The sequence below is a fragment of the Neopsephotus bourkii genome, unplaced genomic scaffold (assembly GCF_033783945.1).
Source record: "Neopsephotus bourkii isolate Nb327-2 ecotype Australia unplaced genomic scaffold, CSIRO-AGI_Nbou_v1 NB_1663, whole genome shotgun sequence".
Lineage (NCBI taxonomy): Eukaryota > Metazoa > Chordata > Aves > Psittaciformes > Psittacidae > Neopsephotus > Neopsephotus bourkii.
Genome location: NW_026902137.1, coordinates 694,115 through 721,171, shown reverse-complemented (window position 1 = coordinate 721,171; position 27,057 = coordinate 694,115). Strand labels below are relative to the sequence as shown.

Below are 27,057 nucleotides of genomic sequence, written 5' to 3'. Positions count from 1 at the left end.
GCCCTGGTGCAGCTTGAGGCTGCAATTAGCAGAGTTTGCTCCAATCTAGTACTCAAATGCTTCTAATTTCTATCAAATCAGGCAGCTCTCACTGGGTAACATGGCAAAGGCTGGGCTGGATCTGCTCATGAGGAAAAACCACACTGAGGATTCCGTGAGCTTGGAGCAGGGACCTGGAGCTGCAGGCAGATCACTACAACAGGTCCCGCATTTGATGATAACGGCTCCATTAGCATCTCACTCTCCACTAAAGCCTAAGTTATCTCTACAGGAACAGCTGCTAAACTATTTGCAAAGTTCAAAGAGTACATATTCATATTCACCCCCCTACCCTGAGTCACATTCTTCAGCTTCCCATGTAAGCTTCTTAGAAAGGGCCATGCCAGCTGTTGAAGAATGAAGATTACAACGTCCTGCTAATGCAGGGCTGGGGATATAAAGGTATTGTTATTTATTGCCGTTCCACATGCACGGTCACACTGGAAGGGGTTAAAATAGGGAAGAGAACGACTCTTTGCGGAACAGGTGTCCTTGAGCAGTACCCAAGGACACGGAGATTGCTAATCCTGTATTCCACAGCATGATCAAATCACCAGGCAACAGATATAAATAAAAAAAAAGGAAGGAAATAAGGAAATTTAGATACAAGTGTGTCAGAGGGAAAATGAAGATTCATTGTGAAGAGGCTGAGAAGAGAAGGAGAAGAAGGAACAAAATGACAAAGGCACAAATGATAAACCAGTAAGAACAAAAGGAAAGGGGGGGGCGGGGAGAAGCCTCTCTGAAATACATGTCTGTGACAGCAGCAGCCAAATCAAAGATGCTCCTCGATTATATGGTTTCTTGCATAATATGCATTCTGGTTCCTGCTCTCTGTTTGTCTTTGCACAGGGAAAAAACCTATCTGAAATGGGACGTGAGCAACCTTTATTTTGCTTGTTTCATCAGGAAGAGAAAGCAAATTTGCTTTGTGGGAGCAGCAGCACCTGCTCAATGGCAAATAAATAGCTACAGCTTTGATATTACAGCACATATAATCATTAGTAGCACAACGGCAGAGGATTAACCCTCCATGTGCTGGCCTGAGCTACCTGGCAAAGAGGTGGCATCTCCTTTCTGCCTGCAGAATGCTCTGTGTAGCATCTATGGGGATGGTGACGTGTAGTGGGGGATTGCAAGTCCACAGTGCCCTGCCTGAGGTTGGGTTTCTTGCTCTGAACCCTCTTCCTGGTTGCTCCCTGCCTGTTCTGTCAGCTTTTTTCCAAGGCTGGAACCAAAACACACCCAGGGCTGGGGAAACACTGTGCCCTTTGGAAGGTGGAAAATAAAGTTTATAAACCTCATCTGAAGCAGGAACTACAGTGATGTAAATGACGCTTAATAACTGTATGATGGGGCTGAGGTCTGCACCATCACCTGGAGATGTGATGCCCCAGCACCACCCTGAAGATCTTGGGTGTTTGGAGAGATCTAAGTATAGCACCACAGCACAGCCCCAGATCAGATCTTACAGCCTCAAATCCACCCACTTTTCTAATGCCATGTAGAAGGGAAGCTTTCTTCAATAAACTCGGTAAGGATTGATCAAGAACATCCATATTTGGCTCTTGGCTCTCTATTTTGCCATTGCTGTGCTGGCTTTTCCTTGGCTTGCCTTCTGTACTGATTTTTGCAACGAGGATATGAAGATACTCAAAACCACTGTTGTTAATAGAGCCATGAGCAGCACAGATGGTGAAATACTTCTCTTTTCCACCTTACCAGCTCTCCCCAGAGCATGATGCTCCTATCCAGTGGTGGGCCCAATCATAGCCTGGTGCAGCCATGTGGCAGTCTGGACTCCCAGGTCCCAGCAGGATTTTAGCAGTGATGTGTGTCTGTCCTACTTAGTCACCGTCCTCTCACAAGATGTGCCAAGAGAGCACTTGGCATGGGCTGCTTGCCTTCATTGTGAGAGTGTGCATCATATCCTGTAGTCCTGGAGAGAAGGGGTCTGCAGGACAGCCTAGGCACGAGTTTTCATAGAATCCCAGACTGGTTTATGTTGGAAGGGACCTTAAAGCTCCTCCAGCTCCAACCCCTGCCACGGGCAGGGACCCCTTCCACTGGAGCAGCTTGCTCCAAGCCCCTGTGTCCAACCTGGCCTTGAACACTGCCAGGGATGGGGCAGCCACAGCTTCTCTGGGCACCCTGTGCCAGCGCCTCAGCACCCTCACAGGGAAGAGCTTCTGCCTAAGAGCTCAGCTCAGTCTCCCCTCTGGCAGGTTCAAGCCATTCCCCTTGGCCTGTCCCTACAGGCCCTTGTCCCAAGCCCCTCTCCAGGTTTCCTGCAGCCCCTTTAGGCACTGGAGCTGCTCTAAGGTCTCCCCTTCAGGAGCCTTCTCTTCTCCAGGCTGCCCCAGCCCAGCTCTCTCAGCCTGGCTCCAGAGCAGAGCTGCCTTTAAGACATTTTGTTGCTACTTTTTTATTTTTCCTTTTCCTTTTCTCCTTTCCATTGCACTCCCTTACGGCTCTAAGAAAACCTGACTGGGGATGCTGGCAGAGGAAAGCAAACGAGGACTAAATAAACTCTCTTCCAGCCAAACACTTCAGGAGTGAACGTGCCACATTGCACAAAACAGCAATACGGTCCTGAAGCCCAAGATAAATAGCCGCCTGCAGCCGGAGTCCCGGGCAGGGAGGTAGCTGTCGTGGGAGAGAAGTATAGAGCTGGAGACAAAGCCAGGAAGTTAATATTTAAGCATTCAGACAAGGAACAAATGACTTAATTAAATCAATTACAGAGGGAGAAATGGAGCCACTTAGAGAGCGTGCGTAAAGAGGCTGCTGCTATCTCATAAAGGAGAAGGGAGAGTTAGCAGGGAAGATAAACGGGCTGGTTTAATCCCTGCTGTTAATTAAGAGCATTTGCACTGCGTGGAGTCAGGTCACACCAGCGCTTCTATTATATAAACCACATTTGCCGCCGAGCTCAGTCCCCAACCTACAGAGGTATCTGTAACCAGATAGAGTAAGGGAGAAGCAGACTGGGATGTTGGGAGGGATGAAAGCTGGAGAAAGAGGTGACGTGGAAGCTTTTGCATGCTCCTGAACCTCCCACCCCTTACACTAATAGCCCTAACCCAGCACCAGCCCTCCAGCTTCCCAGGCAAGGGAAGGGATCCTCCTCCCTTCAGCCTGAGAAATCCCTGCATGACCCCCTGGTGATCCATCCAAAGAGGAGAAAATGGAGGATCAGGGGAGATTGGAACTAGATGATCATAAGGTCCTTTCCAACCGTAACCATTCCATGATTCTATGATCCTGAAAACATCAAAGTAACTCTTTGCACAGTATGGAGAACCCAAATGGGTCAGCAAATGGGCTTCCATACCTGAAGATGCCTTGCCTTGATTTCTAGTATGGGGCTTGGAGCAACCTGCCCTAATGGAAAGTATCCCTGCCAGTGGCAGGGGTTTGGAACTGGATGAGCTTTAAGGTCCTTTCCAACCCAAACCATTCCATGATTCTATTCCTGACTTGGTACAGGGTGGAAAGCAAGGCTATTCTCTAGCATGACTTCCATTTAAATGACTTTTCCTCTCCGTTGCTGCCTCCTTGAATGTGGCTGCTTCAATCACTTGCCATGGACACCCAAGAGGAGGTGGAGCCATCGTTGGCTGCCAGGACTCACATCTTAAGGGGGAGCATTAGTTTGGGTCAGACACACCACCTGCAGTGCCAAACCTCTCTCTGCATGATGAAGACATCCTTACTATGGAAACTGTTCCTGGGGTTTTCTCAACAGGCAACATGCAATTACAGGCTTTTGTAACTCCCTCAGCATCAGCAAAACAGTTAAAGCAGGACCTAGAAGCCTCCGTGTGAGGCAGATTGAAAGTGGTTGACAGCTTTGGGGCAGGAAGGTTCCCCCTGCAGGGTCACTTCAGGCATCTCCTTCCTAAGCTTTTAAAGCCTTAATGTTAGCTTTGAGACCAGTGCTGTAGAGAATTAGTTTTTAGCTGGTCTGCCATCGCTCCTTGTAAGTAAAGAAGTAAATACAAACCCATCTCCTATCTAGAGCTGTAGAAATCCCATGTCAGGGCAGGGCCACTGAGAGTCTGCAAAGTGCCATCTTCTCAAGAATAATCAATTGTCATAAAAGCTCTTCTCTGTGTAAGAGCAGAGATTTTTCTCAAAAGGGGCACTCTCCTAACGTGCTGGGGGGACTCTGATGCTCTGCACCTGGGAAAACCATGTTGCAACAGTTGAAAGGAAAACAAGGAAGATGGACTCACTTGTTTTTGTTCTTCTCCCAAACTGTCCCACATCGACGCAACGATTTTTGATACATCTCCGAAGGTGGCATTGGGGTTTTGCCCTTTGATGGCTGCTTGTGTGTCTCTGAAAAACAGGGCATAAGCTGACACAGGCTTCTGGGGCTCGTTAGGGTCCTTCTTTTTCTTCTTCTTTTGGCTTTTGGGCTTTTTGCCCAGGTCCGTTGATGGTCTTTTCTCCCCAGTAACCTGCAAAACCAAGAGATGAACCTTAGCAGTCAGCTGGGAGCCGTCAGGTGTGTGTCCCTGATACAGCTTCTTAGCAAAGGGAACAAGAAAGAGCATGGGCAGAGAAAGGCTCCCAGTGTAATGAGGAGGGAAAGCAGCCCTGGGTGTCTCTTTGGCCCCCAAGAGCCCATAGGATCATTACACAAACCACTGCTGGGTGCCTCTCACAGCCCTGTTCACAGCATGGGCTCACCCCTTCTGCTCCAGTGCTCCAAAGCTGGGGATTTCCACACTCATCTTCAGTCACCCCCTTCATCCTCCTCCTCCCAGGCAGCACAAGCTCACTCACTCCTTGATCCTCCTCAGGGACCTCTCTAAACACCTTGATTCCCACCCAGATCCCTTTAGCAGCCCATGAGTTTTTTCAGACTTGGTTTCTGATTTCCAGCCCAATAATCCCCCTTTGCAAGTTGCTTCTGGCTGCCCCCACATTTGCATGTGCCAGTGCCTCAGCATCCCCTCTCCCTAGGCAGGAGGGTTGTAAGCACCAGCACCACATTAGCCATCACACTGGGGCCATCAGAAATCCGTTTCACCTTGCTAACAGGTGGGTACCCCTATTTTATTCTTATGTATTAAACACTTTGCATGCACTGCTCACACCTTACAACCAGCCTGGATGCAGGCTTGGTCTGGCTGTATCCATGCTCGGTGCCCTGTGGGTGGTTGAACCAAGGACAGAAGGACACAGGCAACAGCAGTTGGACTTTGTGGCTGCTCAGCATGAGAGCAAGCTGGGAGGTAGAACAGCAATGCTGGAAACAGGGATGCTTCCAATGAAGGTAACACCGAAAGAAGATCCTACAGCTGAGCCTCTTCTAGGATGCCCTGGGCAGTGTGTTGAATGTATGGGACTGCAGATGCCTCTGTGTGATGGTGTGCAAGGGAAAAGACCCCTGGAAAGCACTTGGACATAAATCAAAGCTCTCAACGCATTGACTGCGGTCAGTGAAAGCTCACACTACAGGGAAGCACCATTATCCTTATTTTATAGCGGAGGAAAAACTCAATGCACCAGAGGTTAAACACGGCTGAGAATAAAACCATTTTCTCCCATTTGCTTCTGCCTGGATCTCTGCATCCTCGAGGGCAAACAGGGCTCCAGCACCTCTGCCTGCAGACCCACCACACTCCAGCATCAAGTGCTCACCTGCCACCCCCAGTGCCTGTCTTACCAGGGGCACAGGCTAATGGTATTACTTAAGAAGTCACCTAGGCTGTCACTTTTAGGTCTAAACCACATTAAAACAAATTAATTGACATAGATCAAACCACCAAACCAGTGTAAAACCTGGGCCTCCCAGCGAGTGCTGGGGGAAAGAGGCCTTTTCTCCTGATGGGTTTGATTGCGTGCTTGGAAGCACTGGGATTTAAGAGGCTTCCCTTCAGCTGGTACAGGCCAGGCATGGGCAGGAAAGGGCAGCAGTACTCCTGCTCTTCACTCAGCAGCTCTTGAATGGTCATTAAGTTGAGTATCAGCGCAGTGACATTTGTCAAACAGACAGTGACCATTAGTGAATGAGCAGAGAGACAAAAAGAAATTGCATTTAATTTCAAATTGCCCAATTGGGCTTGAATGGGAGGCCTGGGGTTGAAAGGGCAGCTTATTAGGATCAAAAACCTGCATGACAGGGCTTCAGCCCATTAGCAAGCAAGATGCCATTTTAACTAACTGTAGTGCTTTGATTCACTGAAGAGCCATGGGGTGACTTGCTCTTCTTGAGCCATTCACCGAGTGATGGTGTGGAAACAGACAAAGTGCAACCACAGACATGGAGATGGGTTTACAGTTGGTCCTGCTTAGGCAGCACCAAAGAGCAAACATCTGTATGGAAAACATATGCTGGCTGGAAGGCTGCCTGGAGCCACCAGCTCCCAAGAGGGAGCAGAGCAAATCAGGGCTTTTCCTGGTTCTCCTGGGGTTTGCTGTGTGATGCAGCACAGGTTGAGACAACCAGCCAGCCCTGGCCTGCAGAAGATGCTTCAACAACCTCAGCCATGTTCATGGCTAAAGGCAACACCTGGCAAGCTCGCACTTTGCTGCCCCAAAGCAAGTGCATCCCCCAAAGGATGAGCCATGATCAAAGCAACTGTGAAGGCCCATGCAGTGGGATAAGGTGTGTGGCCACCAGCCCCTTCATGGACCTACTCTCAAAAGGCAGCAGAAGGTAAGTGTAACACCAGATGTGGACTGCGGCAATTCACTGGTGAGAGATGTGATCACATAAACTGGTAGATGTTGAACCTGTGAAGAGCAGGAACCCCATGGATGTTGTGATTTTAGTAATTATGGAGAGACATCAGTACTCCATCTGGAAGCTGGGCCGTAACTACCTCTTCCTCCTATGCATGTGTACACACCCTGAAGAAATGAAGCAGGTAAATGCATCAGTGTGGCTGTCAGACCTCCTAAAATCATAAGCTTCCTGGTTCAGAGGACTTGCTGGACCTGAACTACCTGCTGGCACCAGACCCATTTCTTTGATGTGTGACCTTCTTGGTCATAAGATTAATTTCTGCTTATTAGATGTTGCTTTGATGACTTGTTGCAGAAAGGCCCTGGACGGCCATATGAAATATGACCATTGGGTGAATAGAGCAGCTGTGTTGATAGAGAAAGCAAACAGAAACCTGTAGGCCACAATGTGGTTCTGCTTTCTTTGCACTTATGGTCTCCTTCCTCCATCAAATCCATCACTCCTGTTTCAGCCTTCTTGCTGGACATAAAAATGAGGAGAGCATGCTTTTAGGATTAGGAAGAATTCCTGTGTCTGCAAGTTGTCATAATTTGGACATCTCCAAATTCTTCCTACCCCCACAGCCATCACTGGCTCAACAGGAACAGAAGATCCAACCCCAAAGCCATGTCCTCCTTGGTGACTCCTGCATCTCTGGCTGGCCGGGATGAAAGCTGGGTGATACTGAAGAGGCAGAGAACCTTGTATGTAACTAAGCTGAAACTCATTTGCTGCTGACATGACAGATTCGAGCTCCCAGGTACCCGCTGGAGCTGTGTGATGTGACCCTGGGAGGTGGCAGACCATGGGGTCCAGCAGCACACCTCGTTCTGTAGTGTCCCCCAGATGTGGAATTGCAGAGTCTGAGAAACTGCATCTGGTTTCAATCACCTGTATCCCTTCTTTGTGCACTTTTAGTCCACTGAAGCTGTTTTGCATCCGAGTGTGCACTCTGCTTTGTAATACCCTGATCTGAAGTGAAAGCTGCCAATGGATGAAAAGCTGCAGGAGTGATGGGAGTACATTTGCCTGGATTTCCATTGAAAGGGAAAGGGTTTTGCTCAGTCCTAGTGCTTTTCAAGTTCTCCAGTCTCCTCACTGTTGCCTGCTGGGGTTATACATTCAGATCCTGTCACAACCATCTGTCTGTGCAGGACAAGGTTACAATACCAGTTCTGGTGTTGTCCTTGGATCAGCACCTTCCAGGAGAAGGTTTTCCATGGGACACAATCAAAGTCCCCCAGGGAGTCCAGCGATTGACCTCGGTAAATAACAGACTCATGGCACACTGCAAGGGCTGTTTGTTTTGCTGGTGCATTTTGAGAAAGATGGGCAACAACCAAGATGTCCCCAAAACCACAAGAAAAACTTGGGCTTCTTGATGCCATGTTCAGCAGCAGATGTGTTGGCTCTAGAGGCAGACTCTGTGCCACTAAGACATTGCTGACCACCTAAAACACTGCCTGGATGAACTAAAATGCAGAAGACTCTTCCTCTTTTAATTTCTAGGGGTTTTCCTTAACAAGCCATGTCTGGTGAGCTCAGTTCAACCCACCCTCTGTTATTTCCCATCCCCGTTCAAGCCTCTTCAACCTGCCACCAGCAATCTAATTTTGCAGCCAAGCACTTGCAGAATCTTAGCCCTGAACCTGCTTTGCTCAACAAAACCCTCACTGGAGGAAACTGCAGCTTGATGGACCTGGTAAGCCATGGAGAAAAAAGCCTGACTCTCATTGCCAAACTTGCTGCTTGCACAAACCAGTCATGTGTTAGATTAGATTAGATATTTGATAGTAGATTAGATCTTAGAAGCTCTTCCCTGTGAGGGTGCTGAGGCGCTGGCACAGGGTGCCCAGAGAAGCTGTGGCTGCCCCATCCCTGGCAGTGCTCAAGGCCAGGTTGGACACAGGGGCTTGGAGCAAGCTGCTCCAGTGGAAGGGGTCCCTGCCCGTGGCGGCTTGGAACTGGATGAGTTTTAACACAACACAAAACAGTCTGTGATTCTATGTGTGCTAGCCTGCCATGCTGTACCTCACCCGAGGTTGGAAATAATCCCCCAATCCTTGTGAAAGTCTCCCACTAGATATATATATTTAAAAAGAAAACACCAAAAGGCTGTGTTCTTATTTAGCTCAATTTATCCCTCACTGAAAAACATCATCTGCTGTTTTCTCACTGTCTGTTAAAACAGGCATGACTGCACGTACCTTATAATGTGACTCTGTCTCCTCTTCCTGAGTAGAACTGGAGGGAGATGGTGTAGCAGACTTACTTCCTGGGGGCGATGGGGACCCGTGGGTTACCCCGCTCCGTATCCCCATCTGAGAAATGAGCTGGGACTGGCTGAGAGCGCTCATGGGGCCGGCCAACATCCCAGGCCGATTGATCAGGGGCACTTGACGGTTGGACTCATAGGATGTGGCATCCGAGTGGACCATCTCCTGGATCTGAGTTAGGAGAATATCACTTTGTCATTGAAAAATGTATTTATTTGTTTATTACACTGACAAATCACTTTAAGACAAACTCTTATTGACTGATTAAAAATCATTCTACACAGCTGGTAAAGTCTTCCTTCTGCCTCCTTCCAAATAAGCCAAGAGCAACCACTGAGTACCATGTGCCCAGGGCTCTGCTCCTGCCATCATCCTGCCCACAAGGACTACAACAGAGGTGATCAATTATCTTTGTACACAGGTCTGGTTAACCAGCCCTGGTACATCAGCAATGCAGCGTTAGAGGCCATGGAGCCAAACACGCTCTTTCTGAACAACACTTTGGTTGACATTTAGTAACTACATAAGTGGAAAAATAGCTGCTTGCCTGAGCTTATAAAGGTATCACAACCTTCCTGCATCCTTTGTACAGCTGTCAAGTTGCCAGTGCTGCTGGGGTTACACCCAGGAGCAGGAAGCACAGAAGCCACAGGTTCCAGCTCCCAATACAATGGTCTGCCCAAAGCTGGGACACTGACAGCAAGCCAGAGGTCTGTATGTCCCTGAGCCCCACAACATGCCCTGAGATGCACTGCAATGCTTGGGGCAAGCCCTGATGGTGGCCACCACCCCATTACAGTTCCTCCTGGAGATAGCTTTTCCAATTTCAAATATTGAGATCAGTTCCAACCCCATTTGAAATGAATGGAGCAGAAATCCAGACAATGGCCAATAAAATTATGTTTGTGTGTGCACACATGTAGGTAAGAGAGATAAAAGAGGAGGCCAAGTGATGGAGTTGTCCCCAGAAAGGAAGAGTTTCCTAATACATGTTTATTTATCCTCACAATGTGAGAGTGAGGGGATGGCTGATGGGACTGAAAGATGACTAATCACACACAGAGCTGCTGGGATGCATGGGCACGGCACAGGCCACCAACACCCGTGCTGCCTCCTGAGGCTGCTGATCCCAACACTCTAGAAAAATAAAAATCAAAATGAAATATATATATATATATATAGTTAATAAGAAATGTCAAATCATAGAGTCATAGAATGGTTTGGAAGGGACCTTAAAGCTCATCCAGTTCCAGCCCCCTGCCACAGGCAGGGACACCTTCCATAGAGCAGCTTGCTTCAAGGCCCATCTAACGCAACCCTGTTTAGCCAGGTTTAATACTAACAGAATTAACGTTAACATGAGTTTAAAGACCCAGGCTTTCTTTATTAGCAATCTTCATTTCCAATCAGCCCACTGAACTGTGATCTCTCCTTACCAGGGAAGGCTTGCCAACTCCATTAGCAGCACACACAGAAAGAAACACAGGGAAGACCTGCAAGGGCTTGGAAGGCTTCAGAAGAAGTAAGTCCAATGCGAAACCATATTTACTGCTGCAGGTCAGGAATCAAGAGCTTTACACAACACCCAACAGCATGTTCTGTTCTCCTTCAGCTTCTCCATCATTGCAGTGTGAGTCAGGGGAACAGATTTCCCTAGATATGCCTTTTCTCTGTATTAATTATGAACTATAGGAATTTAACTTGCAGGAAGAATCCCAGATTGGTTTATGTTGGAAGGGACCTTAAAGCTCCTCCAGCTCCAACCCCTGCCATGGGCAGGGACACCTTCCACTAGAGCAGCTTGCTCCAAGCCCCTGTGTCCAACCTGGCCTTGAGCACTGCCAGGGATGGGGTAGCCACAGCTTCTCTGGGCACCCTGTGCCAGCGCCTCAGCACCCTCACAGGGAAGAGCTTCTGCCTTATATCTAACCTGAATCTCCCCTGTTTCAGTTTGAACCCATCACCCCTTGTCTTATCACTACAGTCCCTGATGAGGTGTCCCTCTCCAGCACCCTTTTAGGCCCCTTCAGACACTGGAAGCTGCTCTGAGGTCTTGCACTTCAACAGCACACTGAGTCTGACCAAGGCTGACTTGGGGCCACGCTGAATTACTGTCCTTGGCCTTGGTGTTTGCAAGGAAACACCAGCTCACAGAGGCATCAGGGCTGACTTTGCTCCACTGTGGTGCTGGGGAAACTTGCTGCTGCATGAATTATAACAAGTGTTATGTGCCCTGCTAACCTGCCTTATTGCAGAGGTCTGGCCTTTTCTTGCCACGTACTGCTGCCTGGGAAACCCTGGCCAAAAAGACCTCGAGGATGTGTGTGCTGCAGCCAAGCAAGATGGGGATGGACAACAGGCTCAGGCAGCACAGGAGGCATCAGAGAGGCAGTGTTTGCAATAGCAGTTGAATTTGCAAATATCATGGGAATGGCCAAGGGTGAGACAGGCAGAGATGGGGACCTGGGTCTGCACCCACCTACCATGCAAGCACCAAGCTCCTTCCCAAATTCCAGTAAAAAAGGTTATTTTGTCTTGGATTTTGTCAGTTTAACCCAGATCTTTCACATTGGAGACGATCTGGCAGCTGCTAAGGCAAAGAATAATTTATTGTCCTTATTTTAAATTTAAATGAAGAAAAAGTTTAGAAGAATGGGTATTTTAGAGACAGGGAAGGCTATGAAACGTGCCTTAAAAATGGCAGAATTTAAAGTAGCTCATTCCCATTTGCAGTTTCTTGGGTAAACACTGGATTAAGAGATTTTTTTGGGGTGAAACTTTTATTATGTGGCCAATAGACCACAACGGCTCTGTTTATCCATTAAATATGTAATCATACCCTTTTTCCTTTATGGTGCATGTTATTTATGCATCAGAGCAGAACAAGTCCAGGAGTGCAATTATGGGTATGGGACACATGCTGCAAATGTTGCTGAATATTCCTGTGTAGAAAAAACAGAAACCTGAACTCTGGCTTGGAGAACCCACACAGAAGCCTCCAGCTGATAGCAACCCAAGCACAGCCTTCTCTTGAAAAGCAGACCTTTCTCCTGGGACATCTTAGCCCAGAAGCCTCCTCTCAAGCAGCTGCCTATTTCTTGACACCATTAAAACGTGGTGGATTTACTTACAACCTTTGCTGAGCATTGCTGCTTCTGACACCCTCTCTCATTCTTCCACATCTCCACCTCTTCTCGTCATGGGCAGGAGGTTTTGCAGGACATGTACAATTGTAACTATGCTCCTCGCATCCAACCCTGCTAACCACAGTGTGCAGGGGCAGGACCAGGAGGTGAACTCAGGATGAAAGAGCAGTGGTGGAAAAGCCATGTGTGTGCTCCAGTTGTAAGATGTTTGGGGTGGAAGTGAGGGCAAGGAGCTTGTGCACAGCTCCAGTGCTGCTGCCATAGGCTTTAGAATGCTGATGGCCTTTGGTCAAGCAGGGGAAAGGGTTTATCTTGATTCCTGCTGCGAGACCCTGAAGGCACTGAGATATATCAGGGGCCTCAGTCCTGCACCCAAAGTACATCCCCTCAAGAAAGACCCCAGGAAAGAGAGACCCAGGAGCAGGACTCAGAGATGCTCCCCTGCAGCAAATGGCCCTAATTAGGAAAGCAAATAATAAAACCATAACATCAGAGTGGTTTGTGTTGAAGGGACCTTAAAGCTCATCCAGTTCCAACCCCTGCCACAGGCAGGGACCCCTTCCACTAGAGCAGCTTGCTCCAAGCCCCTGTGTCCAACCTGGCCTTGAACACTGCCAGGGATGGGGCAGCCACAGCTTCTCTGGGCACCCTGTGCCACTGCCTCAGCATAATGAATGAAATCGTGATGAAGGCAGCCTGAAAAGAACAAGGTAAGGAAAGCAGCATTCCCCATACAAGAGGAAACAACCTCTTCAACCACAGCACAAGGTCCTGTGGGATGCATCTAGCTCACCGGGGCTGCACTTGCTCCTTTCCCCTCCACAAAACACTCAGCATCCCTGTAAAGCCCATGGAAACACACACGTAATTAAATAACCACCCTGCAAATGTGATTAGCTCCATTACCAGGACCGCTGCCTCCGAGATCCAGGTCAGATCCTGTCTCCATCGCAGGCATTCAGCACAACAGACTCACCCCAAGCTGCTACAAAAGGCTTGGGACATGTTTGCAGCCTCTTCTGAAAGATGTTTTGCATCTCAGAGGAAACATGAGTGAAATGTGATGTAGTCACAGCTAAAGTAATTAAGTGCATCTTACTTAGCAGATTCCCAAAGGCTGTGCTAGCTCAAAGACAGGGTTTTTTTCTTCTCCCCACAATATTTCAATTTTTTTAATGAATATGCATATCAGGCCTACAAAATGCTCGAGCTAACCCTAAGAAAGACAGAAAAATAGGCTGACAAACAGCACATGCTGGCCAAGACCAGCGGGAGTGGGCAGATGGCATAGAAGCAGGCAGGGGCAAAACGCCACCGGCTGGAACATGGAGACCACCAGGCTTCCTGCTGGGCTTCCCTGTGAAGGACTTGGGGTGTTGGGTGAGGAGAAGCTCCCCATGACCTGGCTTCAGTGTGACCTTGAGCCCAGAACCCCCCCATGTGCCCAGAACCTTGAGCCCAGAACCCCCCCAGAGCATGAGCAGCAGCTCAGGGAGGGGATCCTGCCCCTCTGCTGTGCTATGGGGAGACCCCCCCTGCAGCCCTGATCCAGCTCTGGGGCAGCAGCACAAGAGGGACGTGGAGCTGTTGGAGTGAACCCAGAGGAGGCCACGGAGATGCTGCGAGGGCTGGAGCAGCTCTGCTCTGGAGCCAGGCTGAGAGAGCTGGGCTGGGGCAGCCTGGAGAAGAGAAGGCTCCTGAAGGGGAGACCTTAGAGCAGCTCCAGTGCCTAAAGGGGCTGCAGGAAACCTGGAGAGGGGCTTGGGACAAGAGCCTGCAGGGACAGGACAAGGGGAATGGCTTGAACCTGCCAGAGGGGAGACTGAGATGAGCTCTTAGGCAGAAGCTCTCCCCTGTGAGGGTGCTGAGGCGCTGGCACAGGGTGCCCAGAGAAGCTGTGGCTGCCCCATCCCTGGCAGTGCTCAAGGCCAGGTTGGACACAGGGGCTTGGAGCAAGCTGCTCTAGTGGAAGGTGTCCCTGCCCGTAGCAGGGGTTGGAGCTCCCTCCCATGCAAACCATTGGTCCCCTCCCATACAAACCATTCTATGACCCCACTTGATCCTGCCTGGGGCAAATTCCCATGGATGGGCTGAGCTGCTATTCCAGAGGCAGGCAGAAGGCACATCTTACGCCTCCTTAGGTTTGTTCCTGAGAACAAGCCATTACAATCACAATCAACCAGGGAGAGAAATGATCTGCTGAACAGCTTGGAAGAAAATTTTTCCCAGCAGGCTTTTTCCACATTGAAGTTGAAATGTAAACGCATCAGCATAGCTGAAATGCTTAGAGATGGTTTACTTTAAAGAGAGAGAGCAGGAGAGAGAGGAGCTGATAAGAAAATATATCCCCAATTACCACCCCTCCTCTTCCCGATTTGTAACTGCTCCTAATAAACTTTCATGGTCTATGTAAAATGCTTTAGTGCAGTGACAAATTTCTGCTGGAATCTGAGATGTCTTGTTCAGAGTAATAGCTATCTCGCACAGGTGCCCAGCTGCTATTGTAAAATCAGTAAGCATTTAATTGAAACAAATGACTATAATAATAGTACATTATCCCTGCAGGCTCATAGCCATAACAGTTTTAATTATTGAGTTAAGAGTCAAACTAATTTATCCTTTAAAGTAACAGCCACATCTTTGGTTCCACTGATCATCCTATTATGAATACGAAGGGAACAGGAGGGAAGGGTTTAAAAAGGAATGAAGTTATTTTTGTATGGGTGAGGGACATTTATCATACAGCAGAGGCTTTCTATGTGCACTGGGGTTTCCAGCCATGGTTGTCACTCCCTGTGCTCCTGGTCCCCAGGCTGACCAAGCACCCAATACCAGCTCCTGGGGTTTCCCCCATCAGGCTGCCATGGGGCTTTGCTGGCCCTGCAGCATCAGCAGCACAGAGGTCCATGGGAACTGACGGTGTCAGCTTGGGTGTTTGGGCATATGGAGATTTTTTGGAACTATATTGAAACGGAAGCATTTCCTCATCAAACACAAGGGGCTCTCACCATGCTGCCCTTCACCAGTGCAGATCTTAATCCAATCCCTCCTGCTCTAGCCAAAGACAAAGAGTGGTCCTCTGCACTCTCTCCCAGTTTCCCACCCTGCTCGTTGCTATCGATGCTTTTTGGACTTCTCCATCAGCCAGCACTCACCCCAGATCACAGCTCTTCCCTGCATAGAATCATGGAATGGTTTGTGTTGGAAGGGAGCTTAAAGCTCATCCAGTTCCAGCCCCTGCCACAGGCAGGGACACCTTCCACTGGAGCAGCTTGCTCCAAGCCCCTGTGTCCAACCTGGCCTTGGACACTGCCAGGGATGGGGCAGCCACAACAGTCTTACATTCCTTTTCCAGAACCACCATCTCTAAGCAGAGGAGTCCCCATCTTGAGAGATGGGTGGTACAATATTAGTTCTCCAAACACATATTCATTATTGGTGAGGAGTTAATCAGGCCATTCTAGAAGCTCTGCATCTCTATCTTCTGCCACTTGCCTACTCGCTGCATCATCTACAAACTTCACTGGTAATTATTTAATGCTTTCTTTGGCAAAAGTATGACAAACTCCAGGCAGACAGAGTGACAAGCACAGGCACCAAACCTGTGCAACACTGATCTTGTATTGTTCAACTTGCTCAATATACTTTTGTGCTTCCAAGTCAAATGTCTTGCAGATGTCTAAGGATATTATGTTAGCACTGCTACCTTTATCACCCAAACCTGTAATCTCATCAAAAAAGATATCAAGTTAGTTTGACAGGATTTGTTTTCCATCAGCCCATGTTGATTGGCATTAATTATATTACCTTTCCTTAATTCTTTATTAATTGAGGCCTGGATCTGCCACTCCATTATTTTGCTGAGGATTGATGACAGACTGACAGGGCTGTAATTACCCGGGCTCTTCTCTTTCCCTTTTTAAATATTTGCACATTAGCTCTTTCTAGTTCTCCAGAGCTTCCCCGATATTCCAAGAATTACTAAATCCCAGCATTAGCAGCACCAAGAGCTCCTCAGTCACTCATTTCAAGCCCTGTGCAGACAAGCCAGCTCAGCCTGATGACTTAAACACCATTTGAGCAGACATGTATGAGAGAAGAAAGTTTTACAGTCTGCTTTAAATGCTGCGTAATTTGAAATCCGACTCTTTCTAACCAATATTGGCAGTTTCAAATGAAATGGTTTGGAAGGTGAAGCTTCGCTGTAAAGCCACACTGGTGACCCCAGACAAGGCTCTTTGGGTTTCTTCCAGTTCAGCTGTGCTCACCTCTGTCTCCTCCCCCATGTTTGGTGCTTTGCTTCTGTTACTACATGAATTGCTCCATGTCTTCTCCAGCCTTGCCCACCTGTGTGTGTTTCCCTCTCCTCCCAGAAGAGGAGCTCCCTGCAGCCCCCAGGGCAGGCAGGACTGATGATGTTTTTGGAAAGCACCTGCCTGACAATCTGTATTCAGCTCTTTGATAGGCTGTGACCTGGTGTTGCAATATCCTGCTATTACAAGGAAAAGGATCATCCAAACATTAACACTCCATCACCAAGACAAAGTACTGTAACTTCTGGGTGAGAACAGTGGTGTGAAACAGGACAGAGCCTGTGCTTGCAAACAGGAAATGTTCCCCATTAACATTCTCATTGCTCCTGGTGCTGGAAGGGCCCAGCCTAAAGGAACAGACAACTCAGTACAGCACGAACTGAATCTTCTTATTTTCCTGTGATAAAACACTCCACCATGGTCACCTGCCAATGAGAGCATTGTTGGGGACTTGTACAGCATAGATGTCCATGAGGGTCCCAGATCCAGTAACTCCAGCCTCCAGTGAGTAACAACCAGGTGGGAGCCCTGCTTCAATGTGTGCTTCCCTCCCTCCTGGGCTAGTGGAGTTATTATAGAGATTGCTGTCAGGGTGCTGAGGCGCTGGCACAGGGTGCCCAGAGAAGCTGTGGCTGCCCCATCCCTGGCAGTGTTCAAGGCTAGGTTGGACACAGGGGCTTGGAACAAGCTGCTCTAGTGGGAGGTGTCTCTTTGACTTGAAAGAAGGAAAACCCCTGCTGCTTGCGTTGGAGGTGTTTGGGAATAATTCAGTGGGATGGACAGTGCAGGAGAACTGCAGAAGCAACCAAGACTGGTGGGAGGGCTGTTCCAGGACATGAGGAGCTCAGACTTCTGCCCTCCTGTAAGACACAGTTCCTCTGAGGTGAATCGAACTTGTCCCACTCCCTTCACTGCAGGGCTGTGAAGGGAAGTGCTGCCATATTGACTCACAAGCAGAATGTCTAAACCCTCCATCCCTAGATCCCTCACATCATCCATCCCTAAATGATCCACAGCTGAGCACCACAGTGGACAACACTACACAAAATGCCTTAATTCCCCTCCACTGACTTTCTGACCCATATTTTGCCTCTTCACCAGGAGCAGCACAGAGTCTTGGTGGTGCTGCATGAGGCAAAACAACCGTTGTGACTATTCCCACGGGAGAAGGGGAGGGCCAGCACACATCCCTCTCCAAACTCACTTTTCTGAGGTCAGGGTGAGCAAAACGGTCCAGGAAAATGCAGGCAAAGTCCTGGAGCATGCATGTGTGTGAGGAGGAGCAACTGCCCCTGGCACTGGGAAGCAGCCGGGCTGCATGTGAGCTCCATGGTTCTCCTGCAGCGCTCAGCTGGAGCACAGCCTGTAAATAACGTATTCAATAAACTTCTTTCTTTAAGTACATTATTTTATGGATAAAGAACAAGGCTGATAATTCAGTGAACATGTTTGCAAATAATCTATTCCATTAATTTCCAGCATGTTTTCTGAATACATTATTTAGCGATTTTGTAAAACCCATTTGTAGATGAAGGCAATTGCTGCCCATCCAGGCATAACAGCATCACGTCCCAAAAGCTGAGGCCAGAATTCCCTGTAACAGACAGTGGGAGGTAATTAAATAGCATCAGACCCTGAGCTCCCTGCCAACACATGGGGGGTATGATACTTAATAAAATAGTCACATCCCCTTCCTGTGTGTTGGCAAGAGGAGGAAAGCAAAGCCAACAGGAACCAGCTCTGAAGGGGAAAAAGGCAAGAGAAGATGAGAAATATCTGTAGGTGTGTAACTGTAGGGGCCAAGGGGGCTGAGATGGTCCTGGGAGTGGAGAAGGGTCTGCACCAGCCCTGAAGGCCACCCAGAACTGTTTTCTACTCCAGATATCTGTCTACATCTGAGCTCTTGTAGCTTATTGAAGCCCCTCTGCTCAGGCCAGTTCACTCTGGTTTATGTCTCTCCTGGCTCTTTTCAGGCATTTTAGATATTGCATTCACATAAAGTAATAGACTCAAAAGTAATGACAGACCTCCCTGTTTTATTGCATGGAGCATTAAAAAAGAAGAAGAAGAAGAAGGAAAAAAAAAAAGAAGTAATTTTAGAACACAACAGGAAAATGGGAAGACTCCATAGAAAAATCATCCCTGTGGGATTAAACTGTGAATGAATTTTAAAAGCTTTTCATTTTTAGATTGCAAAGTTTAACAGCCCACTCCTCAAGTAATGCCCTCAATATTAGAAAGAGTTGGGCTCCACAGTGGTGACACCACATCTGCATACAAACCATGTAACTTCTCTTACACATCTGCCAAAGCCTGTCCCCTTTTTGCCCCACACCTGGGTATCCCTCTGTGGCTAGCTAGTGCTGGGATTGTTTGTTAGTTTGCAATAAGTGGCTCATAAGAGTATCTTATTACCAGGAACCTATTACCTTCATCCAAGGGAGAAGGATGCTTCTGTGGCCAAATATTTGTTGGGAAACTACCTAGAGTTTCTAAAGCCAGCTCTGCCAGAGCAGTCTCAGACAGGGAACTGAATCTCCACACACCAGTTTCCCACCAGCAAAATGACAATCACAGCATTTACCCACTCTGAAGAGGGGAACCTCTGTGAGCTGCAAATGCGAAGACCTTGCTGCATCATGTAAAGTGAAGGCAGAGTCTACTGTTTTCTTGTCTTTAATTATAGCAAATGCTGAAGACTTTTAAAATAGGTGCAAAAAGCCTAAATGACTCTGCATGTACAAACCTCATTGCAGGAGGGAACAGAGAAGAGAAACTCAAGCACCATCTCCTGCCCCAAGAACCGTAACTTCTGTTCTGACTCCCAACAATGACGAACCCTTCTCACCTCTGAACTAGCTAATATAACTGCAGCTGCTATGCCAACACAAATTACAGACTTGCAAAAACCTCCATAAGTGCTGAATTAAAGCCATAAAACCTTAGGAAGTCCTTACTTAGGTTTCAGCAGCAATATCAACCTGAGCTGCTGCACTGCCTGCACTGTGCAACACAGTTTATTAGATTAGCTGTAGTGTATTAAGGAGGACTGGTGAAAGAATATTCAGTCCAGCAGCATCTCTGTCCTCTTTGCCTTCCTCATGATGGGTAACAGACACCTCAGAGATTCATTTATTTCCTTCTAATATCAAGACACTCAGTTTCAGGAGGTAAAATATGCCATGTTAAATGAGGCATGGGTCTACCCAAGACTGCATTTCCACAACAACAAGTGTCCCCACTGCCAGTATTTATTTAATCCAGGTAATGGTGGAGATTCAGGCCATCAAAACTAATTTCTTCCCTCCCAAAACATATAACCCCAAGTGGAAATCTAAGAAACACATATCCCCACTAAAGACTTGATTTTTTCCACTGAGATTACTTGCTGGCACTGGGGAGTTTTGATCAATTGAGTCTTGAGATTCAGTCAATAAGCGTCAATGACAACAGAGTGCATCACAGTGCTGCTCTCCATTTATCAGCTTAAATAACTCCCACCCAAATGACCAAGGCACTAACCCAGCTAATCGAGGTCTTAGGGGAAGTCCGAACACTGCCTCTCTTGCACCCAGAGGCAGCCCTGGGGTTTTGGTGCTCCGCAGGGAACTGAAGGAGCTCCCACCTCAGTAGCAGGCACATTACCCTCCGTGCCACAGTGTTGATTTGATAGATATGGCAGGACTCAAAGGCAAGGGAAAACATTTCAATGAGGCTCTTGCACAAAGTGATCGCTATTTTGTCTTACACATTGTGCCACCAAAACATTTTGGATGGCATGCCACGCTTAGCACTGCATTTGCATTTCCATCTGAGCAGACATCAAGGACACATGCCAAGTGAATGTTTACATTCCAGATCAAATCCCATATCCCAGAGATCTCATTAACCTGCTGACCTGGAATTAAACAAAACCACCTGAAAAGGAAGCGCCTTCTTCCCCAACGCGCACCAAAAGACACCTTCTGAGGTTCCCAGCCAAGCTTTGGGCATGGGCGACTTCACGTAGGTGTAAGGATTTATGTTCCTTGGAACACTTCCCAGTTTTTTCCTCTCCAGCACAAGTGTTCAGGTTCTTCAAGAGCTATGGCGGCCTCTGTACATATGGGTGGGCTTTATAGCTGAACATCATGGGAAAGGCAACAGGGGAAGCAGGTGGAGGGGGAAGCACAAACAATATTCACCCTTTTCAAGGGCTGAGCATCTCTACAGGGGGCTCAGAAGTGATGAGGACCTCCACTCTTCCTGCTGTCCCCTGTTACTGCCAGAAGGTAAAGTCATGCCAACAGCACATCCATCAGCCCCACGGCATAGGGCTGCTGTCCTCCGCACCTTGGAGAGGGGTGGGCAGCAGGAACTGTGCAAAGGGACCCATGTCCCACAGAGAAAACACTTTATAAACATGTCTAATAGAGAAAAAAAACATTCCTGGTCTGCTTCAAAAAAACCCTCAAACAACAAAACAGCAATCTCAGCTTGAACTTTGGGGTTCGGGGCTGTTATTTACACACATCCTCGTTTCCTAAACAAAACCTCAAAGCTGCTTATAGGAGATGACTGCCAAAAACTTTTATCACTTGCACAGACTTGTTTTCTAGGAACAGACAGTATTTCCCAAGTAGCCATAAGTGAATCAAAGAGGATGTGCTGTAGCAGATAGACTTGGGAGAAGCTACAGCAGGATTCTGGGATCCCGCTCTCATTTGGAAGGGATTTGATCTCATTTGTATTAGCTGTCCCAGCTGGGAATGCAAAAAAGGAATCACTCCATACAGAGACAGGCAGATACAAATGCTGTGTCATAATGGATGAGATTTGCGAAGATCGGACCATTCCATACTTGCAATTCCCTGTTCCCGAGATGCAAAAGACGAGGAGAAGACCAATATATTATCTGGGAAGAAAGGGTTACTTTTCAACTGAAAATTAATGCACTGAATTCTGAATTAACATGTGGGATAATTAAAACCATCTTTCCAATGCATTTATTATAGGATATACAAAGCTAATTATAAATTCTCTGTTGCTTAATCCCTTGCAGTTTGCTAATGCAGCATTGAAATCTCTTTGGCCACACTTGTTTAAATTATTCATTAGACAGAGCAACAGTTGTGAACTGTAATTTAAATTGGCATCTCATGAATATTCAATTAATACAATAAACATGGGAATGTTTTCCTGCACACTGCTCGACAGTTTGTGCTCGAGCTTGTGTTGACACGTTTTTATTAACTCTTTATAAAGGTGTTACCTATTTATGTCACTGATTACAATGAGAATAAAAAGTCCCACTCATAAATATTTGTGTCGTTGTCTGAAGAGAGACAATGTAATTAGGCAAAGCTTCAGAAGTCATAATTAATATTGGGCAGGTATCTTTTTCCTCCTGGCTGCCTCAGAACACGTGGACTGGCACGCTCTCAAAGCCTGGCACATCTCCCCCTGGTGAAGCTTTGACACTGTGGCTTTCCAAACTGCCCTGGCAAATTCTGGGGTGACACAAGTGAGGTGCTCCCATGGGATGCACCACCTGGCTCCCAGCCTGCCACCCGCACTGTGCTCTGCTCCATCCACACAGAAGATAGAGAGATGAATAGAGATAGATGTAAATATTTACCCTGTGGTCTCAAGACTTTGGCTCACCACAATAAGGAAACAGAATGCAGCTGGAAGTGAAATCCCCATGTGTGGTAGCCTGACAGCACTCTGCAGTGACTTACAGCCTTTTAATGGGGCATTTTTAGCAGCAGCACTAAAAAATAATTATCAAGTGGCTGTATAATTCACTGTGGGTTTTCTATTTTAAGGCTGAACATTTTCATTTAAAAGCAAAGTCCTGCTCTGACATGAGGCTGTAAAACCAACACCGTGGGACTCAGCATCTGTGGCTTCTCAGCGGCACCACGTAACACTGGTTTAGTTTAGAAATTCACATCTTTCCACCTCAACTGCCATCCTTGCAAACTGGGTTGGTGATAGCAGAGATTCAGCATCACACAGGGCTGGGAAGTGTTCCCAGCAATGTGATAAGGCTCAGGGAAACCCCTTGTACTCAAACACACACTCATGCACTGACTGTTGTGAGCGCAGGTTGGAGTTGCAATTTACCCCAGCAGGAGATTCTGATGATTGCTGATGGGTCCACAAGCTGCTCTGTGGCTCCTGTGTCCCGAGGTAAAGTGACACAGCCCAAGGAGAGCTGGGCTGAGGGTCCCCAGTCGCCTGAGATGGCCCCCCATGGAAACACCATGACCCCTTGGCTCTTCCGGGGTACCCAGAGTGATTTTTCTTGGCAAGGAGGGGTGGCAAATCTAATGAATATTCACAAAGTGCTTAAAAGCTAATTGAAAATGGATAAGCTGAGTGAACAGCTTCAAAAATGCAGGAGTTCAACATAAAACACATTACTGTAAGTTATTACCATATCTATGGGTTGCCCAGAGAAGCTGTGGCTGCTCCATCCCTGGCAGTGTTCAAGGTCAGGTTGGATGGGGCTTGGAGCAAGCTGCTCCAGTGGAAGGTGTCCCTGCCCATGGCAGGGGGTGGAGCTGGGTGAGCTTTAAGGTCCCTTCCAACCCAAACCACTCTACGATCAACATGTTTTAGTTGGCTTGGGATCATTCACAGGGTATTGAGGAAGGTGACTTCCATATGTGCTTCTCCTACAGCAACCTACTCAGATTTTCATAACCCCAAAAGACATTCACAGCAGCTCCAGCAGACACATGCAAGTGTTTTATTCATATTTGCTTGCTTCTATCAGTGGAGACAGGGATTACTGCAAACCTACCATTGCTTCATAGGCAACATTCACCTTGACAAACACTCAACATGGAACACATCCCAGTAAAAGATTTTGGGCATTAAGTTCATTTTGTGTCTGCTTTTTTTTTAAGGATATGTTTCCACCACAGGACTCAACCTTCATGCTTGTTGGCATCTGAATTTGATTCCTAGTGGGGGAAGATTCTTCCCTCTATTCACCTGTGCTCATGGCAGGAACCACAATCCCTTCTGTGAACTTTGTATTCTTTTTTCTGCCCCTCTAGGACAAAAAGCTGCTTTGGCATCTCTTAATTATGGCCTTGTCATTGACAGTTCATCGGTTCACCTCAGCCTTTATTCTTAGTGACATAAAGCATATAACTGTTACTCTCTCGTGTTGCAAAGCATCTTGCTCCAGATCAGCTGCCTATGAGTCAGCGGAGGGATGTGCACCTGCTGTACTTCCCCGTAAATTAGTAAGTGATACCTTGGTTTGAATTACAAGGGTCTTTCAAGAATAATCAGTGCATTTTTGTTGGTGTTTCTTCAAGCTATGTCTCACGTACTGCAGCTGGCATCTCGTTTCAACCTTGCAGCAGAACAGAGACAATCATGACACTTTGTACTGCTAATGCCTTGCTGGTTTTGATCCATGAATAATTCTCTCTGCCACTGTAGCAGCTCTCCCAGAATACTAAAAGCCAGAGTCTCCTATAACCACATCAATTCAGCTCTGACGTGAGTTGGAGAGCTGCAGCGCTCCTGGTGATGTCAATGCATGATTCAGACACATTTTCCTTTATGCTCCCAGATCCAGGCCCCGTTCCACTTCTCTGGGAAGGGGGGAGTTGGCTGAGCTCCTACAGACTCTGCCTCAGTTCATCCAGCCTTGCAATTTGCATTCATGTAAACTGGGAGCTGCCACTTTACTCTGTTCAGGTTGAAGCATCTTCTCCCTGAAGCCTGGAGGAACCGCAGTATCCATCATGGTATCCAGCACCCAAATTGGGATGGATCATTACTGGTGTCCCCTTTTGCTCCTGCAGGACCTCCCACGCTGTGGGCCCTGTGACACTGATGGCTCCCAGGGCTGCCTCCACCCCAGAGCAGGGGCAGAGGCCGTATGGATGGTACATTTATACCAGTGACTCAACTCTGACACTGCCCTGCTCTTGTCAATCCTTTGCTTGGGCTGGGAAACCTGGTTTTTCCTAAATAGATTCTTTTTTTCCTAAGGATTTTGCAAACTACTATCTCTTAAAGACCTTTCATAACTCCCTTGCCAGACCCTCCAGCAAGAAAGGCATGGTATGTACTCAGTGTCTCTGGGCTAATCTCCATCAGGGAAGGGGGATTCTGCTTCTTTCCTCTATCTCCATGTTCTTAGTCTTTTTGGCTCTGAAGAAGTTACCTAAATGTCTGTTTGTACTACGGCTGGTGCCCCCAGTTTTTCCCTTGGTGGGCTATTTGGATATTGCAGTATGCAGGCTCAGAGCAGTCACCTCAAAGGCAATGTCCTTTTCCAATAAACCTAGTTCTGCCAACCTCAAAACCACATGCTGCTTCACAGTGCCCCGGACTTCTGATACCACATATTGTTTCTTCACTGCTCAGAACACCATCCTGCAGGGCCAGCTTCCCATTCCCACTAAAACAGGTAACTGTCCCCAAAGGATAGGGCTCACGGAGCCAAGCCTTACAAACTCATAGAACAGATGCGTGCCCAAGTCTTATCTACTTCGCAGCACTGTTGGGTACACTAATTTCATGATGAATTCCAAGGAGCTGAGAAGTCCACTCTGCTCATATTAAATACTTCCATTCCTATTCAGTGAAAGATCCAGGGGAAAAGTGATCTAAGAAAAGGTTTTTCAAAGGAAATAGCAAGCCCAACCTTCCTTGAGCTAACTCTGTTGTCCATGACTTTGGCTCTCAGCCCTTGACAAGACTGACATGTCTTTGTGTAAGGGAGACTCAAGCTCATGGAGTCTGGTTGCAATATGTATTGATTGTAATGATCCATGTTTTTTAAATTACAGTAGATTATGTACTACAAAGGAGCCATCTTGCTACATCCATAATTGTAGTTCTGTGTCTAATTTGTCCCCAGTGAACCCTCATTGTGAGCTGTAACTGAAGTCCAGTTATTATTATTCATGGGGTGTATGGTATCAGAGTGTGCCAAGTGATTGATTGGGTGTTAAAAATGTTACTGGCTGCTTCCTCATACCTATTTATTGTAATCATATGGCCAACTTCCCACACAACACAGACTGCAAGAATGTAAATACTGTGGAATAGGATTTAAAATCATTGCAAGAACCTCACTCCTAACCCTTGCAGTGACCTCCAGATGGAGATCCAGCTCCGCTTCCATGCACGCATCCTCCAAGGACAGCAGAATAACAGAGTTCAGCATCACCCAGAGGACATGAGAGCAAAAAATCAGATTGTAACAACTAAGAACCTTTGACCATTCATGGGCAACAGTAAAAAATCAACATGAAATCCACAGGCACGAGCACTTCCAGAGAAGTGCAGTGCTTCTCGGTGAATGGCTCAGATAAATCAGCATGGCTGAATTGTTGCTGACTGCACTAAATTCCTTGTACTGTATGGGACTTTTCTACTTCAGTGAGAAAGCGATGCAAAAGGGAATGAAGCAAACTGTCACTCAGGAGAATTCCAGCTCCGATCAACCATTACGGATCAGGAAATCCAAATTTTCAAAAGAAGACTCAATTTAGTCCTGGATTTTTGAGGCGTAAGACCTGAAGCATAAAATCAAAAGGCAGGATTGTCACACACAAAAGTTTCCCTGTGCAGACCAGAAGTTAGTGCACAACAGCAGTGTATACAGAAGGGTACAGCTTGAAATGCAGCTCTGTGTGATCCCAGCAGATTCGGGCTTTCCCTCCCAAAATTCCTTGGAAATTTGGATCCCAGAGTGGTTTGTGTTGAAAGGGACCTTAAAGCTCCTCCAGCTCCAACCCCTGCCACGGGCAGGGACCCCTTCCACTGGAGCAGCTTGCTCCAAGCCCCTGTGTCCAACCTGGCCTTGAACACTGCCAGGGATGGGGCAGCCACAGCTTCTCTGGGCACCCTGTGCCAGCGCCTCAGCACCCTCACAGGGAAGAGCTTCTGCCCGAGAGCTCATCTCAATCTCATCTATGCTCTGTGAAAGTGAAAAGCCAGAGAAAAACTTCTAAAAGGTCCCCTTGGTGGACCTTTGTACTGTTCCACACAAGAGTCCCTTCCACAACCACCCGAGTGCTACAGACCTTTACTGATAAACAAACATCCACTGGGTCAGCAGAGGAAATGTTTTTAGACCCTACTGCTTAGCCACACATCACACATGCCGTGAATCAGCAGGGGTGTTGCTCTTCCACTTGGCATCAATACAACACCCTCACCCAGGCATAACACTCAGTGCTGAACTTCGGCTTCCATCCCTCCAGGATTCCTGTGTTTCAGGAATTGGATTTCTGCCATGTAAAACAGAATGACAGAACCACAGTTGCTGAATTATTAAAGAAGGATGTTCAAAATCAGCCGTAACACGGGTGGGACAGGGATCTCTAATCCACCTTACAAACTCCCTGACAGTTTGCATAGGTCCCTTGCACAAGCAGGACTCCACCAATTCAGTCTTTGCTTTTGTGGAAGGATTAAAAGCCGTTTTTCTTTCTGTCTTGGCCTCTATTGTTTGGATTTAACTCTTAGGGCAACTCCTGCTTAGCGGATCTGTAGATGCTGTGGAGCTCCAGTGGCCA

At 47.4% G+C, this 27,057-nt stretch overlaps 1 protein-coding gene across 3 annotated transcripts in view; it reads right to left on the bottom strand.

Moving 5' to 3' along the window:
- Positions 1–27,057, bottom strand: part of TOX2 (TOX high mobility group box family member 2) — a 139,306-nt gene that overhangs the window by 14,837 nt on the left and 97,412 nt on the right. For 2 of the 3 annotated variants that reach the window (XM_061375471.1, XM_061375472.1), the window contains 2 exons: positions 8,989–9,228; positions 4,278–4,505 (listed from right to left, as the gene is read on the bottom strand). In XM_061375471.1, coding sequence (XP_061231455.1) covers positions 4,278–4,505; positions 8,989–9,228 — 468 coding nt within the window. The remainder of the gene's footprint in view (positions 1–4,277; positions 4,506–8,988; positions 9,229–27,057) is intronic. The other variant, XM_061375473.1, reaches the window with a different exon arrangement.